The sequence below is a fragment of the Idiotropiscis lumnitzeri genome, chromosome 1, assembly GCF_059441095.1.
Source record: "Idiotropiscis lumnitzeri isolate Australia: NSW breed Sydney's pygmy pipehorse chromosome 1, RoL_Ilum_1.0, whole genome shotgun sequence".
NCBI classification, from domain to species: domain Eukaryota; kingdom Metazoa; phylum Chordata; class Actinopteri; order Syngnathiformes; family Syngnathidae; genus Idiotropiscis; species Idiotropiscis lumnitzeri.
The window spans coordinates 12,676,580-12,697,075 of NC_142391.1; the positions used below are offsets into that span (position 1 = coordinate 12,676,580).

The window sequence follows — 20,496 nt, forward strand, 5'->3', positions numbered from 1 at the left end:
ATCTTAAAAGCTTACGACTGCATGATGTGCACTGTCAGCTTGATGGTCATCCTTCAGAGACCCGCTCGCAGGAGTGCCAGCTCATCTTTGGGTGTCAACAAACTTCAGCGATGTAACGTGAAGGATCTGCTTTCCTTGTCATGTGTTTCTAGCCTGCAGGGGAAAATGCTGGGAAACATCATGATGGAAGCATTAGGAAAAAAAGTGATTCAATAGTGAATATTGACATTCCAAGCATCCATTTTAACAATCAATGGAATTTATACTACACATTGAAAAATACATTACTCTTACTCCCTGTGCATTTCATCCACTGTCAGTTCCTGCTGTTCCTATTACTGTTGTGAATGTGAATAAAGATTGTTTTTCATTTTGGGTTATGGATCTGGCATTGGTTAAGCAGACGTATGGAAACGGAGGTTTGACTGGCGGCTTCTAGCCTGGCAATTAGTCGTTAGCTCAGCAGCCTCCGCTTTTGTGTACGTTTCCTCTCCCAACAAGGGAGCTTGTCACACCCGACAATAATTCACATCTTGTCCGAGATGTCGAAAGTCAGTCGCTAGACCTCGACAATTTGTACTGTAATCCAATGTTTATAAAATGCACATGGTTAGAGTAACCAACAGCAAAGGTAAAAGTAAAGAAGGCACCACCGTAGCGGCTTGGTCGTCAACACTCACCTGCATTCGAACCCTTAGAGTGAGGCCAATGGTCATCCTTCTTCTTGCTGTATGCACGTTCACACAAACAAACTAAAGAGATTCAGTTTTAGCACCTCCTTATGGGCCTCAAACGAGATCTTTTGGTCAAAATTCAAACGGCCCTGGCTTATAATTGTACAAGACAGGTAACGATTGAAAGGTGAAAAAGTCGTGTTCAACAGCGAAAACACTCGTGACTCGTCATGGCGACTTCAACTACAAGTTGACATACATACAGGTACAAATCAGTACAAATTACATTTTTCTTGAACTACAAAATTAATTTCCACAACTACAATTCGTTTTTCCTACCAAGGAGAATTTTATTTTTCACACGAACAAGTTATTTCTACAGCTACAAAATTATTTTTTTCTATACAAATACTTCCTTTTTGGTACAGATATAAAATGATTTCTTACACCTTCAAGTTGTTATTGCTACGTATACAAATTTCTTACATTTCCTTGTTCCAAGTAAAAACCTTTGTACAAGTTCCATTTGCACCAAATTTACATCCATACCATTAGTGGACTCCCAGATACTGACTGACTGCCAAATGCCATTAGTTTGGTTTTTGGAGGAAGGAAACAAAGGAAGTGACAGATATGAGCAGCAAATGGATAACTGCAACGGTAAAGCAACAAGAGATGAACAAACAAACGTCATTAGCATGCATGCTATGTGAACAATCAACGGTATGTTGAAATTTTAAAGAGTTCAGAGATTGCAGTTAGAATGACTCACAAGAGCTTTTACTACAAATGAAATCTTGCATCATCCTCAACATGACCGTTAGAGTTTGGGGGAGGTGAGATGAGTGTAGTAGACAATAAAACATAGAACGCATACACTGTCTCAGTCTACCTTTTACAAGATAATATCTTCATGTTTTATTGAGTAGAGTGCTGGCTTTAAGCTTCAAACTTTAACACAATACTTTACTTTTATTGACCTAGTCGAAGTGGCTCGGTGAGATTTTTTTTTCTCCCCACAGAAAATACATTTTTGCACACACTCAGACAGTTTGTCATTCTGGCAATTGCTAGAAGTCCAGTAAAAAAAGGACTATGCCCAATTTGCTGAAGCACTACATTAAGTACCAAGTCAACCATATTGTGAGCTCATCCAACAGTAGAAAAACTTTGCATACACTTCGACAAAAAGAAAAAAATATATGTACAAGTCCATGACGCCATATTTTAGTCATTTGAGAGCGTGTCCGTGTCTGACTGACCCCACTCCATTTTACACTTTCATGTCTCTGGGGAATGTAACAGAGTCACACTGTACGGCCGAGAACTGTCTCGTACAAAGGCTGAGAACGCCGGCTGATTAGCAGAACGGCGCGACAGCTCTTAGTTTTCCAGCATGTCGAGTGAAGTGTAGGAAAAGTCTTCAAACTCATCCTGATTGATGGAGGACATGGGGCAGTCATCGATCGGCGTGAGGGTGGGCTCTTCCCTCGTAAAGTCCGGGTCAAAGTTGTTGACGTCTTCTGGTGTTTTCTGAGAAAGAGAGCAGGTACATATCAAGGTGACATGATCACAAACGCCACATTGCGTCTGGTATTTATGGAGGAGAGTATGTTATGTGGCGTACTATCTTTGGCTTGAAAGGTGGATCTACGGCTCTACGATTGAGCAACTCCCAGTTGATAGTTTTGAAAAAGTCATGGCTGGTCACGGCGATTTCTCCGCCCTCTGATGCCACACAACCCAGACGCCGGAGTGGGTCTTTAGTCAGGAACTGTGGATACAGAAATGAAGGCAAACTTAAAAAAAATGTGGCATCGCACAAAAAGATTCTAGTACTATTTTATAATTGTAAAGTGAAAATTGTAATCTCTCCAAGAATCAACAAGAGAGTATCTCTCTCTCACAAGAATGCATCTATTTCAGCGAACCATATCACAATTTTAGTAATGCCCAAACTGGAGCCCATCCAAGATGACATTCAGTAAGTAAAGCCTCACCTCACCACTCACAAAAACACACCCAGATTTTCTTTCTTGGCGCAACCCACATTGCACCAGCAGAGAAAACTTTAGCTTGTTTCAAGTTCAACAGTAGTGCAACCGTTCCTGCTTCCTGGTGTTGTGCACAAAGAAACAATCAAAGCGTAAATCACAAGTCCAGGTTAGACAGCTGCACAGGGGTGTGGCCAGAAATGAAAGACCACTTTGTTTTGACTAGCCTTCAGCAAGAAAGCTGACAAGCAAATCTATTTTGAAGAAGGCTCTGCCGCTCTGGCTTGGCTCGAGATAAGGTGCACACATCTTAAGGCTGGCAATGACATTCAGACTAAGCCAACAAAACTAATGAGCCTTTGACGCCGCACTGACAGCCACGAGATAAACACCAAGTTGCTAGAAAGATGAATTACACTTCCCTAATCAGTCGGTTTCAGAGCCTTTCAATGAAGCGCTCCTATGCACTCTCATGCATCTACAATAGGGCTGCAATTTAGGATTTTAATAATCGATTAATCTGTTGATTGATTCAACAATTAAGTGCATAAAAAAAACGTGCTAAAATTGCCATAATCTTATTAGAAAATAGAACACTTTCAAACTGACAGTGCAGAAAATGAACTAACAAATTAATTATGATTTTGTTACTGGTTTGAACACGGCAGAAAATAGACGAAAATGTCATCCGTTGTTTTCCAAAATAAATGCAGATGTTTTATTTTTGATTCAACACAAAGATATTGAGTTTGCTTTCCTGGTTGACAACAGAAATTGGAGAATTTTTATTGCTTGGGAAGCTGACCTTTTGAGGATTTTGGGCAAGTAAAAAGGCAACTAAATAATTCATCTTTTTAATTAAAAAGATGATTTGATACATGGGGTGCAATATAATTCGAAGCTGGAATGATTTAAATGTATTTGATTGATCACATCAAAACAGATTTTCTCATTCACATAATTGTTTTTGGGTTATACCCCTAACATACAGAATGTATGTTTAAAAAAAAGAGCAGAGAAACAATTCAAAATCCTTATTACAAAAGCACCACGAGTTGTCACAAAAATGTGTTTCAAAAGCCCCCATCGGTGTGGCTTTTTGAGTGTCAGTTCAGTTTGAAACCACAGATAAGATGAAAAACCTTTGGATACTCTGAGTTCCCCGTGGCTAGTTGTCAGAGGTGTATTATAGTGACGCCTGCAGCCAAACACTCAAGACCAGTTTTACGTCACCGGCATAAACATCTAAATCATTTTTCATTCCAAATATGAGTCCGGCCTAAATTAAATCATATTTTGATTTTGGAAGCCATGAAGACGTTGTGGTGATGATACAACATAACAAAGCATCTTGATGGAATAACTTTCAGTTATTTGAATTAAGTGAGTTTTATTCCACATTTCTTTAAATATTGGCTGTTACTCCTTGTAGATCCAATAGAACGAGACATGTAAAAACCTTCTCATGGGAACAAGGAGAATCTTGTCGCAGATCAACTGTCATTGTAAGTAGAGCAGCGCGTTCAAAATCCACTCACACTTAAATGACTTTTTATGTAACATGTGACACACAAATGAGCTTAGTGAGGAGCTTCGTCAAGCATGTTGGAGTAACAACACGGGTAAAGGAGGCAGCACAGCCAATGAAAGGAGGGCGTAGCCACATTGTAGTATTTATAGCCAGTTAGCTGAGAGCGGGCAGTGGACCATGCCTTAATATAGTTATGTAAGAGTTGGTGCAAACAGCAGGCTCGGAGAGCTTCTTGTAAGCCTGCCCGCTACTCTGCAGTCAGTCTGAAGCGTGACACATAATAACAAACAAAGCAGAACAAAGCACATTTCAATTGGTGCTCTGCGGAGCAACTGAGGAATGTGTCAAATTGATCATTTTGTTAATGATCACATCTTAATGCATTTCCCCGTGCAATGCAGGACACAAACCAAGTGAAAAATTGATTTTCTCTATCATTAGTTCTGCGCGGAAAATCTCCAGTCCAGCAGATGCAATCAGAGGTGATTAAATGCCTGCCATGGACAGAAAGTGACTCGCATTCAGATTTTCTGTCAATATGCCTTTTAAAGAATATAAACAGAAAATAAAGACTCACAGCTTTGAGGATATCAACGGACTGGACACTGAGCCAAGGGGCATAAGCAATCTCTTCATTGAGGATGGCCTCAAACAGGTCGTCTTCATTTTCGGCCTCAAAGGGCGCGTGGCCCTGCAGCATCTCGTACAGTAGCACCCCGAGCGCCCACCAATCAACAGAGGCCCCATACACCATTTCCTTGAGGATCTGGGAAAAATAATGCCACGTCAACAGACGACATTAATGATCACGGTCAAGGTAGCCTTACAAGAATTGCGAGCTACAAACTACCATTGCTTTTTTGTGCAAATTGCCAGAAGTGGCAAAGATTCAACTCATTTACTTAGAAATTACATTTAATGTCAATTATTTACAATATTAGTTTTGATCACTTGGAACAATGGGAAAAAAAATGCACACTAAATAGTTTCTCTCTTTTGTTCAATTTCATTGTACCTGTACTGAAAAAAAATATTTTTTTAAAATTCTAGTTAGCATTGGGTCAGATTTAGCAGGGCTTGGAACTGTCTACTTAATGGGGAAGTCAACCCCCCAAAACTTCTTTTCAAGAATATGTTCTGTGTGCCTTCACTAGTCTAAACATGGCAGTTTTTTTTTTTTTTGCTTTAAAATGCCGACAATGGTGACCGGCATCCCCATGCTTGTATTGGTTTATGCTGAAAAATGTTTATGTGTATCGTGAAACTCAACACATGGGCATTTGACTAAATGTAGGTGATTGACCATGAGCAAAATTAACAATTATTTAATATGGACAATTTCTTGTCTGTGGATCTAGTAGAAGAGTAAATCTAGATGATGATGCTTTGTGGGAAACAATTGCAGGAATAGGATCGCAAGGTCACAATCCTAGCAGCTCAATCACAATGCCCTCAAAATATTTTGGATGTTTCTTTGTCTTGAAGGTCTTCCAGTAATGATAAAACGATCAACCAAACTCTCTTATCCTGAGCACAGCAACATGTCAAGAAAATTCCTGACCTTGAAAACATCCTTTCACGACACCTGACAATTTTTCACCATTTTTCATGACAGCTCTTCTAATAAGCATTTTTCTACATTTAAGGTGATGTTTAAAATAATACAATCCCTTTCAAGGAGAAGGACAGTTCCACTAAGGAGATCTGAACCCTAGCGCTGTTTAAAATTTGACCCCAAGCAAAGCTTTGCTGGCTTAGTCACGAGGGAGTCTGTCTGTGCTGGAAAGGGGGAGGGCCTTGCGTGTGACCGTATGAACTCATATATGTGTTTACAAGAAGCCATCAGCCATATATGCCTCTCTCAGTCTTTTAAGAAGTTCGATAAGGCTGAACTGACCTCTGGAGCAATGTAATCAGGGGTGCCGCAGAAAGTTCTCGCTCCAATGCCTTCAAATATGCCTTCTTTGCACATCCCAAAGTCTGCCAGTTTGCAGTGGCCGTCCTTGTCAAGTAGAACGTTATCCAGCTTCAGATCCCTGAAAGGCAACATAAACAAATGGAAAATTGAAAATCAGAGTATTAGCTTTGTGACACCATCATCTTTCTGCTCCAGACAGATCAATGTGTGAGAGTGAGTGGTTGGAAGCCCGCCAGTGATCAAAATCTGTAGCGGGGGTGGAAGGGGGGAGGTGGGGTAGATTGTTTGAGGACCAATTGTCAGACTATCATGTGAGAGTAGCACTTATCATTCAAGTGACCGGCAAACAGACAGCTAAAAAGAGAAAGTAACATTCTGGAGACTTGTTTCCCAGTAGACAATGGGCAAATAAATCTTAATACACTGCGCTGTAGATTAAAGAAAAGCTTGATATCCGGATTTTTTAGCTGCACGTAACTTCCTAACACAGATTTCTCCAGAAACTGTTGAAAAATCAATCTCTGCTGTCTGCACATCCTAATCATTTTTTGTAAACTCAGTAAAAAAAATAAAATAATAATCTGTCAAAAAGGGTCATGGGAAAACTAATGCCTTTTTGATTTACACGGTGAGAAAAGTAGGTATTCATTTAATATTGTTCCAGAGTGAAATCATTTTTTTTCAAAAAAGTTGTGTAAAAATTGGACTTCATCATACAAAGCGATGTTACAAAAAATTATGTAGGTTCTGTTAAAATATTTAGAACTGTTCTCTGTATGATGCAGTACATCTTGAGCCCACTTAAATGAAAATTAAGAACCATTGAAGTGCAATAATAAACACTTGCCAGGAAACAACATCATATGCTAATTGCACGGACTTCAACAACTGGGACATCCAGTCTCTCGGCCAAAACGACCACAAACGAACCTAATTAATTATTCAAAAGAGTTATGTAAAATGTACAAAAAGAGAGCCAGTTACCAGAACTGACTTGGTGAGATAGATCCATGTTTTTCATCGTGTGATGTCAAAGATGAAGCTCTCGTAAAGAATAAAATTTCCAAAGGAGTGTGACTAAGAACATGACACAGAAAAAAAAAAAGTTTTTTTTGTTTTTTTTTTTACAAAGAGTTGGAACCTTTTAAACCGCTTGCACTGAGTTCAGTATTTGCAGGAAAAACCACAAACAGGATTCCTCTCATCCAAGCGACTTCAAGTGCAACAATACATAAAGCTACCGCGGTCATGAGAACTCCAACTTCATATTACGCAACATCATAGACGAATAGTGTCCTGATTTTCTAATCCTAGCCTGATGTTTGCTATTTCTGTTGTCGCATGCCTCCTTTGTGTGCCCTCTGCAGACAACAGCCATACTATCTATCACATGCACTGATGGCTTACACACTAGCCTGCTAAATATAACTCAAGTTTTTCACAGTTATAGCACATGATGCTCGTTATCACTTTGTAGTGGCATGAAGCCCCCAGCTAGTGTTAGGATTAAACGTACTGTACAGTGAGCATGGAAAACAAAGGAATAATAATAATAATAATATTGTGCGGTTTGAGAAGCAGTTGAGGGTGGGTAAACTCATAATTATTTACTCCCTGCGTCTGTGTGTTTTTTTACAATTAATCATTACAAAGTTTTTTAGATGCACATGGAATTTTTATTGATTTGTGTGTGCATGTCTGTGTGATCCATACCGGTAGATGATGCCTTTTTCATGCAGGAACATGAGAGCCGAGGTGATCTCGGCCGTGTAGAAACACGCCCGGGGCTCATCAAATCTTCTGGACTTCTGAATATGGAACATCAGATCCCCACCATTTACAAACTCCATCACGAAGAACAGACGGTCCTGTGTATGATGTGGGGGGAAAAGGCATTTATTTGTGCACAAAGGCTTAGAGATGTACACAGGAGCCCCGGAGAAAAGCTCATGTCATCAGTCACGAGGCCAAGCTCACTTCAAGGACACGGCGGTCAGCTCATATACTTCCCAGGGTTGTAATGGATTGCTGTTGAACTAAATGTGGTTTGAAGTTAGTGGGTTGAAAAAATATTGATCAAATCCATAAATCTTTTTCTCTCTCATTACAGGCTGTGGTAGCTACGTAATGTAAAAATAAATGTAAGGGGAAGAAAAGTCGGCCGGAGGATGTGATTTACGCTCCTGCCCGTAACGCTTCATCAACTGGTCAGACAGGCAGCAAACTGAGTGCACTGTTGAAATTTTTCAAGTGGACGGCATTTCTACGTTTAATAATGCTTAGGACTAACACAAGAGCATGTTTAGTACTGCATTGTTGACGACACAGCATATGTTGTTTGCTGTAGAATATTATTAACAGCTACAATACAAGTCACAAAAAACACATTATAATCACAACTTCAAATTTACCCGTTGACAACAAAATATTTAGCATTTTTTTGAAGTATTCATGTAAAGTAATGTTTTGATGAAGTACAGTTTATTATATTGTAATTTTAATTCGATGACCCAGTGATCCTCAAAGTGTGATCTGGATACCATTGTGGGACGTGGGCTCTCTCTAGTGGTAAGTAGAAGAATCACTGCCTTATTTTATTTTATTTACTTTCACTTAGGCATTTTACTTTTACTTTCGTGCAGTGCATACTAGATTACAGTAAAGTTTTATTTTCTGTAGTGTTAATGTTTAAACTGCATAATGTTAACAAGACAATAATATTAAATGTACTTTTTAGGAATAAAACCACTCTCTCTTTTTAAATGAACATATGGGCCTTCTTTACGGCTGTATTTTAGTGTTGCCCAATAATCTGGTACTAGGAGAGTAATGTTTGCGATCAGACTGATGATTCGAAGTTACTATCTGGCCTATTTGGAGGTGTCCACCTAAGCAATTAATCAAAAATAAGTCATTTGAACCAATCCAGAAACTCCACAAAAATTTGCCACCCAATCAAGTCATAGTGCCAACGGCACCATTTTACACCAACACCAAAACCAAGATGAATTGTTTTTATTGTTTGTGTTTTGTCAGTCTTTGCACTATTTAAACACACTTCATACACAATGTATCATTATCAGGCGTATTGTTGCTGCATCAGAAGTGGTCGTCTTGATCTTGATGAGCGACCTGAATAGCGAGCGACAACCATCTCTCTCTACTCAAAATCATTTTATTTTTTTTAAATGGAGGAGGCCTGTGTTACTTCCTACCGCAATTTCCTGTAATGCTTGTTTAAAGTGCACTTGAACACACACACACACGGTGTACTTTCCAGTCTTGGTTTAAAACAATACAATACATGACTTGGTGGAACAAAAGCCACTTTAAAGACGCTGTGCAACTGTGAATGAGTTCAAGGGGGAGGTGTCAGTGTTACCTGCCTTAATGCTGCTCTATTTTTAATCTGGGTGAAATAGGACAGTAGGGGCTCAAACACTGAAAGAAGATTAAGATTGCCACATAGGGAAAAGAACCAGGCATAAATTCTCTTTACACGCATTTGGGCAGGTTGAAAACTGCTGCCACCTGCTGAGCAATTAATGTAACGCAATACTGGAATGTGGGGATCGAAACAACTGCAGTAATGTTACAACATTACAAAAATTTGAACACATCAGTGATAATCAAGCAGTGCTTCATTTTAGACAAATGGTCACTGCACATTTCTTATACACTATACTTATACTTTACTACAGAGTACAGCAGACATTGTGTATTTTAAAATAATAATAATTGTAAAAGGCAATAAAATACGTACAATTGAGCAACAATACAATATGACATTATAAACTAATCTTTTAAAATATTCAGAAATACTACAACACATATGCAATGTTGTAGTGATTGAGTATAACATTATGTAGAAGAAATCAATGAACAGCCATTTTTATGTGCAACGCTGTAATCAACTTGAACTAAACATACAAAAACAACTAGACAAACAAAAAACTGCAACACACGCACATACAACAAACATACAAACGAGTGCATTACACCGCTACTATTAAACAAGCAACTACAAAAATGAGTCTTCCATAATTATTGGGTAATTCAGACTGGAACTATTCACATTCAACCATCAGACATCAGCGGAAGTAGGCACGTACAGTATGTGTGTCTTGCGTCTCCACTGACCTGTGTCTGGAAGCAGCAGTAAAGCTGCGTGAGGTACGGATGAATGCTGGCTAGTGACAGCACCCTCTTTTCAATCATGGTACACTCCACATCATCGTCTTGCAAAATGATGTCTTTTTTCAGCACCTTGACCGCGAAAACCCGATCTCTGTTGTTGAGTCGAGCAAGCATCACCTGCAGATAGAACAAACGCATTTGTTTTTCTTGTTGTACTTCTTTTTTTAACCTGATAGGCCATGGAGTCATTACTGTACACAACATTCGCTCAAGTCTTTCCCACCTTGCCGAAGCTACCCTTGCCGAGGACTTGAAGAAATGTGAAGTCCGAGATTCCATAACGAGGGATCTCCGGCTGACTTTTAACACTCTTCCTCCTTTCAGAGGGCACCTTGGTTTTACTTGAACTGACCTGTAAAGGCAAAGGGGAGCAGAAAAATTAATTTGTCAAATAACAACCACGTAAAAGCAGAATTTGTGTTTACTTGATCAGCTTTAAAAAAAAAATAATAATTCTCATACTCTTGGGTTGTTTCTTTCTGAGAGATCGGCAGCATGAATACCCATCTCTGCCAGCGTTTTGGATAGTTCCACAGTGTTGACTCCACAGTTCTGTGCAACGTTGCCTTCGCATCGGATGTGAACATTTAGTTTACAGACTGGAATGAGAAATCACAAAACAAAATGAATATGTATACTTTTAGTAGCACAGAGCCTATTGCCTAAATCCAGGTTTCGGGCATCGTACTTTTGCATTGTAGGCCCTGCCGGACAAATCCCCACAGCAGCGATCCACAGTGGTTACAGAAAGTGGGCGCCTTGTAGTTGTGGATGTTGAACTGGTGAGGGATGTTGATACTGAAGCCGGGGCTGACGGACTGCAAAAGGGACACATGGGGAGATGTTAAAAAAATAGTTGCTGCCTTCCACCATTCTGCACTTAACATAGTCAATTTTTACATTTTAAACTTTAAAGCGTACACAGGAGGTGATGACGTACATTTTAAAGCTAAAAATATAAGACAGTGGATAAGTGGAGTAGAATTAGATTAAGTTCCATCTCTTAGGCTACCTTTAACAAATTGACAGGTGTGTCAGAGCGTGTGGCATCGACATTGCTGTTCATGAACTTTCCAGAACTAAGAGAATCAAGTAGAGCCTGACCTAATAATTGGCAGGCCCATTAAATCGGCTGTTTATGGCCTTTATAACATCGCTAAAAATAAATCAAACAAATGGCCGAGGGAGTTTGCCAATTATCTTGTGTACTCTAAGCATTTAGAGCAGTTGTACACAAGTAGCACTGAATGGTATTATTCATTGCAAAAATCTATACGATAACAAAGTGATTCCAAAATATATTTAATGAAATGTGTTGCTAAGGTCATTCTACGGACTTGTTTTTCAACACAAAGTTAATCTTACTTTTTACAAGCAATGCTTACTTGGGCAATGCAAATTGCACAAGGATGTTTTTTGTCACTATTTTACACACAACCTAAAGTCACAAAACCTTTTTTTTACTTAAGTAAAAACAGTGCAACGTAAATCTAACAAAGATGTATTCATATGACAGACATTCCACAACTGGTAACACAAACAAACATTTGACAAGGATTAACTTGATTAATTAAATGCATTGCACAAAGCATTGCATTCTGGGAACTGAAAAGGGAAGTTCTTTTTTTGAACTTTTTTATTTACAAATTTCCCACAGGAACTCAACTCGAAAATCCACCTATAATTGACACTCATTAAAATGCATTGGGGGGTGGGGATGTATTTTATGTACTGTATTTTCTGGACCATAGGGCGCACTTTAAAGTCCCAAATCCTCCCCAAAACAAACGAGGCGCCTTGTAAAGCGACGCGCCCATTATATGGACTGAGCATCACTCGCGACCGTCAACCCTTTTACTCATCGGACTGTTCGGAGTGCATGTTAGCACATCCTGCTGGTCAAAGTCTGAGTCGTCTATACCTCGAATTGACTGTGACTAGTACTTTTACCATTGCAGTACTTTTACCATTGCAGTACTTTCATCATTGCAGTATTTTTCTATCATTTCAGTGCTCTTACCATTACAGTACTTTTATCATTGCAATATTTTTATGATTGCAGTATTTTCAATCATTCAGTAGTTTTTATCATTACAGCGTTTCCCCCTCCGTATAATGGACAAACATTAGGAGTGTTTCCTTACACTTAGATACGTTTATACTGTGTATATTTGCATGCTTTTTAGGAATGTCTGCTGCTAATGTTATACATTAACGGCTACATTACGCCGCCGACTCTGTGTGATCTATATCTTTGCTGCTGTAACACCTCAAATTTCCCCATTGTGGGACTAATAAAGGACATCTTATCTTATCTTAATACATTATGTGACTATGGTGTTTGGGTGATGGTGTAATAGAAAGCTGGACAAAAGGGCAGCTGTCCACAATGTTGTAGTCTGTCTTATCATTTATGTTATTGCAAGCAAGAAACGTCCCAGGTTTAGACAACAGACTGCAAAAAGCCCAAAGCACAACATGCACATCTCTCTAAACAGCCATGTGAGTGGCTCCCAAGAAGCCATTGCTATAATCTTTTTGTGTTATTTTTTATTTCTTTTGGGTATATAGATGGCATGAGAGATACATGTTTTGTGTTAATCTTATTTATTTGTTTCATTCTTTGCTTGTATGCTGAGTTTTTTTGGTTTTGATTTGAAACCGTGACTCTAAGGAGTGTGGTGACCAGTGAAGTCCCTCCCCTGACGTTGTCTAGTAGACATATTGCCATGACACCTCTGATTGATTGGAGTCAGTGTTATTGGCAGTGATTCCTTATAGTTTCAGGACATCTGTCATTGACTTGCGGTGATATCTCTGGCGGGGATCCTTTAAGGGATTGAGTCCTGGTGAGCTGGCTGATGCTAGCGCGAGCCGAGCTAGCGCGAGCTCGCGCCTTGTAGTGCGGCATGCCTAGTATATGCATTAAATATGGAAATATCACCCTCAACTGGTGTTGCGCCCTTTGATGCAGCGCGTCTTATGGCCGTAAAAATATGGTAATATATATCTTTTAATTAATCAGCCAATAATCAGTAATCTTATTTTTGCCATAAATTGGCATCTAAAGAGCCATATCAGTTGGGCCTTAGAATCAATTGCAAAAAAAAAAAATTCAGAAGGGAGTGATGGTACCTGTGACCTCTTCATGCGTGGACATGCAGTGACAACATGTTCGTGGCAGCGCTTGTGAACCACACATGTACACACTAGAGCAGGAGGGGGGGAAAAAGTCAGAATCAGAAGCAAAGCTCAACTCTAGGGACGAGGAGAAGATGAGGTCACCTTGACACTGGTAGCCCTGCTTTCCAAAAACACCCCTGTAACAAAAATCGAGACAGAACCAAATTAAGGTTAAAGTTTATGCAGATGGCGTTGACTTGTGCTTGACCGACTTGCTCACCAGATGAACTCCTTGCAATGAAAACAGAAAGTGGGCTGGCGAAGGTAAGTAGACATAAACTTGTGTCCGTTGACCTGGTGGACTTTCCGTCTCACGGCCCCCTGGCGCTTCCTGGTAAACTCCTTGTGGTTTACCTCCGTCACGATGGCTTCGTCTGTAAATAAAAAACAAAGCGCACAAAAAATTTAAAAACGAGGATAGAAGTTCACATCACCACATGAGCCAAATTTCATGTGCATCGTAGTTCCAAATGATGCCCTTTTAATACTAACCAAACTCACGCTTCAACAACCATTGTCAAATTTGCATAAATGCCTCTTGTCTTGTCTATTATTAAACAGGAGCATTGCAAGGTAAAGATTCCCAAGCTGTGCCTGGGGAGAGCTCGTGCCGAAGTAAATTATCCAATTTTGCCCACGCATTTACCGCAAACGTATTTTTGTTCTTCTACTTACGCTAGCAACATGTAGTGACGGGCTTTCCACTAGATGGCAGGACGTACAATAACTTGTACATCAATCTGAGTCCATTCACACAACAGAATAGTTTTGTGTTCAGTTCAACAGGCCGAGATGAAAAAAAAACAAAACGATCAAGTCAATGAGCACAATGAGAGAAGATCATCGTTATTTTAGCAGGTGTGTTCGATTTATGTTTGGTAGTGCGCCGTGACATTTATCTAATAAACTAAGTAAAATTCACGCCTCGGCTGAATAAAGGTTGCAAACACTGATCTTATGAGCGCTGAGTAGCTGCTGAATCTAAATTGATTTCCCACGTGCAGTCTGGATTAGTTTTGGTTTCCTCTTAAAAAATGTGTACCTACATGCACATACTGTAGCAAATTGCGTTAATGTGCGGATTCTAATCAATATTGTCACAGGCAAACCATTACTTCCCAAGTGGAGATAACAGAATGCATTGCAGTGACCTCACCATCTACGAAGGATCCATTCAGCTTAATAAGGACGTAAATGCTGCCTTCGGGCTCCAAGTCCTTCTGCAGACAGAGATGCAGACAATTTGTATCACAATGCCAACAAGAAATGAAATGCAAGATGCAAGATCATTCAAATCAAAGTGTGATGTACTGTATAATAGGGCACGTTTGAATGTTTCTGATGATATTAAGAATATAAAATGCAATGGGATAGAAACGGGTGATAAATACACAGTTAAGTCCCTATGAGTGTGGATAAATGCATACTACTTCCTGTAAGTAGATAATGACAGGAATTTGAACACCTTGACAGAAACAACAAAGCAGGTCAGGCAGGTTGCGCTGGTTGTGGAGGCCTGTTGCTCAGCTGTGAGGGATGTCTCATGAAGCGTGCGGCACAAAAGGATGCACACTTAAAACTACTAGCGTTAAACCGAGATTTTGACAATTGAAAGAAAACACGAAAAAGTTTGATTGAAGTTTAGGCTTCCAGCTTTGGACAAAGACAATCTCAACTCTGGCTTCCATTTCCATGAAAACAAGATGAGCTGTTATCATACTTTAAGGACTGGCACACTTAGAGGCTCATTTTTACTTATGTATTTGTAAACCATTTAAAAGTATCCCGTTTAAATCACATTTTGACTGTTTATAATTTAATTCCGTTCGGACATTGGCAACAAACTGAAAATAATAAATTAAAATACTTCGACACCTAACAGTTAATGTGATGGTCTTTCCGCTCGGTTGGGGCTGGTGTGGTGTCGATGTTTGCTTAAATAAAGGACCGATACACCCACTTCCTGCTGACACATTTGTGTGCAGTTAACTTTTTTTTCCCCCACTTCATTTGAAATATCTCTATCGAAATGAAATGGAGGCATACATGTGGGTTGACCAGCACGCTTGAAATCTGCAGTACAGTATTAACTAACTTGACATTTATTTAAAATATCTATCAGCCCAACACCATTAGAGATGTTTTTATGCTTTGTAAAGACACAGATGGCGAATAAGGGGTTAGTGGCATCTAAAAGCTTAACATATTATTAAGTATCAAAAAGGAGGAAGTTTGCGGCTTTTTTTTTTTTTTAAAGAAGCAGAGGGCCGTTTCAGGCGAACAAGCAGCATTTACCGCAAGCAGCATCAAGTGGGTGGCAATGGAAAAAGTCAGGCGAAATGTCATGGCGATAAGGTGATAACAACTAGAATATGAACACATATTTTGCTTTCCTGACCTAAATACAAAGTAAAAGCGCTTTGTGCGCAGCGGAACACATGAATGGGACATCCTGAAAGACTACAAGCGAAAAAGAAAGTTTAAGAGACTAGCAAAGATGATAAGAAATTAGAGAGCAATCCTTGCAATATTCCTTTTTACAAATACACATTTTTCTTAAATTATGTCACTTACTGTTTCTTCCGAAAGAGCAATGGATTAACTTTTTAAATTTCAAAGTTTATCAACTAATACGTTTTGTAATTTATGAACTTGTGCAGTGCTTTAACTAGATACTGAATAAGGAGTGGGGGGGGCATAATGGTTAACTTAGTTATGAAGCAGTTTAAGGGAAATTGAGCGCACTTCTTGACTACAAAAATTGGAGGTGCCGCCGATTTGGTCTGAACTGGTTTCATGTTTGAAGACGACCATGACAGAAATTATGTGAAGTTGAATCACACGCACTGGCACAACTTCAGGCTGCATAACTTCGCTCTACACGGCACACTGATGCAAACAGGAGTTCAGAGAGAATCTACTACCTCCCAAATAATAAAATAAATAAATAAATAACCGAAAGCACAACATTCAACAGAAGTTGATTGAGTGCCCGATAAAGTGTTTGACCACCGTTGCATCACAAATGTTCATAGCTGGATCAAAGTCAGGGGTGGACTTAGGCGAACAAGAAATTTCCAGGGACCCTCTCTCTCAAGTCGTATAAAAATTGATTAATACAGTTTTCTTTAGGGATGTTTGATACAGCATTACCACCAGTACTTTTATTAATATAATGACAAATAATTATGAACAAATCTTTTTTTCTCGTGTACATGGGGATTTTGCCCATGTGTCTAACCGCTGCAGTAGCGCCAACTGTTGGCGAGAAAATCTTAATGTCAGATTTTTTTGGGGGGGGGGACTTAAGTATCGGTAGATGGTACCAGCAGCTTTTAACAGCATAGGATACCAACCGTTTTCATTGTGATACCGAAAGTGGGTAGTTGACACCATCTCAAGCCAGATGCTCTTACCAGAGTCACGAGCACCATTGTCAGTGTCAGCCAAGGAGGATGCGGTACACGAACAGAAAGCATTCAAAGGTATTGAAATGATAAACTGCAATAAATGCTGATTGACATTCCTATCGTGAGTGTTGCGATTATTCACCGGCTTTCTTTTAAGAAGGATTTTAAATGTGTTGACTGCTCACAGAGAGAACTAACACCTCTCTCCTTCCCCCACAGCAGGGTTGGTTGTGTTTGAAAGTGACATTCACAACTTGGGTCTGTGGCTTCTGAGTTGATGATGAAGATGGGCGAGGTCAGTCACGTATCAATCAGTTTACCAGAAATGGAACATCTTGCGACACAGGAAAGCATACGGCTGTCTCGAATATCAATTGATTACACAAATCATGTAAGCAAGTAGATGCTAATGTAGGGACAGAATCTAAAACTAACATAGTTAATGACTAACAAGGAAATGACTTGGTAAGCTTGCTTGTATATATAAAAAAGAATAATTACATGTCTGTGAGGCGTGGTTAACTTCTCTTTACTTGTGTATGAGTCAACGATGTGCAAAACTGTATTTTGTTTCAGTGGGCTGACTTTTTTTCTTTTATAATCACTTATCTTTTACTTTTATTTTACTCTCAGGACACAAACCCATGTTTTTTTTCTCTTTTTGACCACTTGAACTTCAGTCTTAGAATTACAATCTTGCTCAAAACTACCAAACGTTGCATACTTTTAGATTTTTAATTCCAATTGTATTACCTGAATTATTGAGTTTTTTATTACAAAAACATACAAGATTTCCATATAATAAACAATAGGTTGGGGGGGCTTTAGTGGTGATTAAAGATGCAATTAATTCTGTTTGACATGTAAAAGTCTATTAACAACCAAAATACCAGCTCCCCATTTCCTATCATATGGAAAATAATTATTTTTGGGTGGGTTGAAAAATTGATGATTCAAATCATTATTCTGGCAATTAAAGGGTTGAAATCTGGAATATTATTGAATATTTGATGATTTTGATGAGGGCTGAAGTTAATGAAGGCAGTGGTTCTCAAACAGGGGTTCCTGGACCTTCAGAGATCCACAAAATATTTTTGAATAAATTATGCGGTATTAGTTTTAGAAGTGAATACCTCGTGTGTAGATGGAGACCGGCGCTCCCCAAAAACAACAACTCAACAATACTAAACCGATTACTCCTCTGTAATTTAGCTTTGCGTCAAACAATAAAATCTCTGACAGTGAAATATCACATCAATCATATATCCCTGCATGAGTGATTTTTTAAATAATTTTAAGGCATGTTATTTTTTTTTTTTAATAATGTTCCCCCCTTGAGTAAAACGCACGAAATGGTACACATGTTGTTATTGTTAACTGGTGTTGTAATCATTCGTGGGTTAAAGTAAAAACTTCTTCCCAATAAGTTCCTGAAAAGCAAAAGTTTCTGAATCACTGGATGAATAGAATCTAGCAAAAAAAAACTTTAATAAAGATGCACAATAATCACACTGATGATACCAAGCACAAATCACCCCAAACATAAAATCCAAGCAATTGACGTCCACCCTAGACATTGTCGAGATTTGTTGGTCAAACTTTTAGCGTACTATGAACTATGGTCAAAAAGCGGTTTAACATCATCTTAAAGTGATGTTACGACATTACACTAACCTGTAGAGCTCACCTCTCCGCTGACACTGTATGTACGACAATAAACATGTACATTTTTGCCACAAAGTTAGCACAGCTAAAATCCTTCACTATATGGCACCTTCCAAGTAACAATAAGACAAGTGAACACTACTAACATTGTGGATTTACAGTATTAAAAGAAAAAAAATATGGCAGGATCACTTCAAGCACCTTTAAAATCTTCCATACCAAACTAATTCCTCCCCAAAAATATTTGCTTATTACAGAACATACTTTAACTATTCCGCCGCCCTCACTGCTCTTCACACTAATGATGTTCCATGTGAGCGATTAAAATTATTCCTTAGCACCAGGATGCCACGAGATGACAGCAAATCACTTAGCAAATCACTTATGTTTAGAACACAGGTGTCAAATGCAAGGCCCGGGGGCCAGATCTGGCCCAAAACCTCATTTTATGTGGCCCGCGAAGGCCAAATTTTCGGCACTTTTCACAACATTGAGATATGAGATATTGCCATTTATTTGTTACCAATCCTCCCCTTTTAAAATAAATTGAAGAAATGTTGAGCAAACACTTAGTGGCTTCTGATTTCAAAACTGGCGTTCCATCAATTTGTTGTGTGTATGTAATAAGGTAAGGTGATCATACATTTATATAGCTTTAGTCATAACTACGACGTGGCCATTCCATAAAAATGAGTTTGACACCCCTGGTCTAGAAGAACCTCCTCAACTCACTTACACAAAAGCAATTCTTTTATTGCTTTGGCTTGATAGCTAATGTTTTTAGCACACAACAGATAATCTGGTAAAAAGATAAAAATCTGAGAATATACAAATTCATACCTATGAACCATGAATACATTGACTTTATTGTAAATGTTTGTAAATTTGACGAGAGGACAAAGGGTAATGGCCCAAAGAAAGATGCATTTGTGTTACTTCTACCCTTCATCTTGTCAGTAAGAATTTCGTGCATATGAATGGGACGATGCAGCAATGGCTGCTGACCCAAACGAGGATGAGTTTGAACCCCCCAACACACACACGCACACGCACACGCACACACACACACACGCACGCACGCGCACACCCCTGGCCCCCTCCATGTACTCACCCATCCCTCGAATAATTCGCCCGTGTTGGCGATCTTCATGAGGTCCACAAAGCGGACGATACAATTCGCCACAAAGTCGTCGTATCCGATGGGGGTGTCGTTGAACACGGCCAGCTCGAGGTGTTCTCCATCTCGCACGGAGAAGGAGAAGTCCTCGTTGTAGGTTGGCGAGTTGGTTTTCTGCTTGGTGTGAGTTTGACCCACCTTGACGTCGTCCACTTTTAGGACAATGTACGGGTCCATGTTCGTCGAAGCGTTCTTCAAAAAAATCATGGAGTGGCGTCGGGAGAAAGTAGTCGGTGTCAGGTCCAGCGCCTCCCCGATTCGGAGCTGGATGTGGCCGTAAAACTTCATGCCTGCCGCTAAAGACAGTTGTAAATCACAAGGGAAAGAACAAAGTCAACCGAAAGTCTCAAAGGAGGGCTCGAGACGAACGAGAGGACACTGCCGCTGTGTCCATGCTGAGTGCACTTGTTGTAATTCTGCTTGTTTGGACACTTGATATCCGCCTTCCACTGCTTCGACTCTCGAGTGGGCTGACTCCTCAACAAAGGAAGACACAAAAAACACGCGCCGATCGAGACTTACAAGTTCCGCATAGCTCTGCCCCAAAAAAAAAAACAAAAAAAAAAACACCTGCCGTGCTATTCTGATCACGTGGCTCTATGGTGTGAAAGGTGGAACTGGAAAAAAACTACAATATCCGTGTGCATTGCTTTACCTGTTCCAAAGTCGTACACTGCCATCTAGCGGACACTCAAGGCAGGATTACCAAAATATATATATTTTTTGAGTAGGGTTCCATTTTATTCA

General features: G+C 39.4%; 1 protein-coding gene across 1 annotated transcript; it reads right to left on the bottom strand.

Moving 5' to 3' along the window:
- Window positions 1–999: 999 nt before the first annotated feature.
- Window positions 1,000–20,308, bottom strand: prkcha (protein kinase C, eta, a). Its single transcript, XM_088317688.1, has 14 exons — window positions 19,684–20,308; window positions 14,654–14,717; window positions 13,718–13,871; window positions 13,600–13,634; window positions 13,450–13,523; window positions 11,003–11,132; window positions 10,777–10,913; window positions 10,538–10,666; window positions 10,258–10,431; window positions 7,831–7,985; window positions 6,097–6,235; window positions 4,777–4,965; window positions 2,302–2,448; window positions 1,000–2,207 (listed from the first exon to the last, which is right to left on the bottom strand). Exons 1-14 carry the CDS (start codon window positions 20,035–20,037, stop codon window positions 2,058–2,060), a joined length of 2,031 nt encoding a protein of 676 aa, XP_088173814.1. The 5' UTR covers window positions 20,038–20,308; the 3' UTR covers window positions 1,000–2,057.
- Between the last annotated feature and the right edge of the window lie 188 nt (window positions 20,309–20,496).

Excerpts from the sequence above, each read along its gene's own strand:
- prkcha (XM_088317688.1), bottom strand. The coding sequence starts at position 20,037 with ATGAAGTTTTACGGCCACATCCAGCTCCGAATCGGGGAGGCGCTGGAC. Across the intron at positions 11,133-13,449 it reads CACGCATGAAGAGGTCACAG|TCCGTCAGCCCCGGCTTCAG; the intron begins GTACCATCACTC and ends TCCCTTTTGCAG. Across the intron at positions 4,966-6,096 it reads CTGATTACATTGCTCCAGAG|ATCCTCAAGGAAATGGTGTA; the intron begins GTCAGTTCAGCC and ends TATTTTTCCCAG.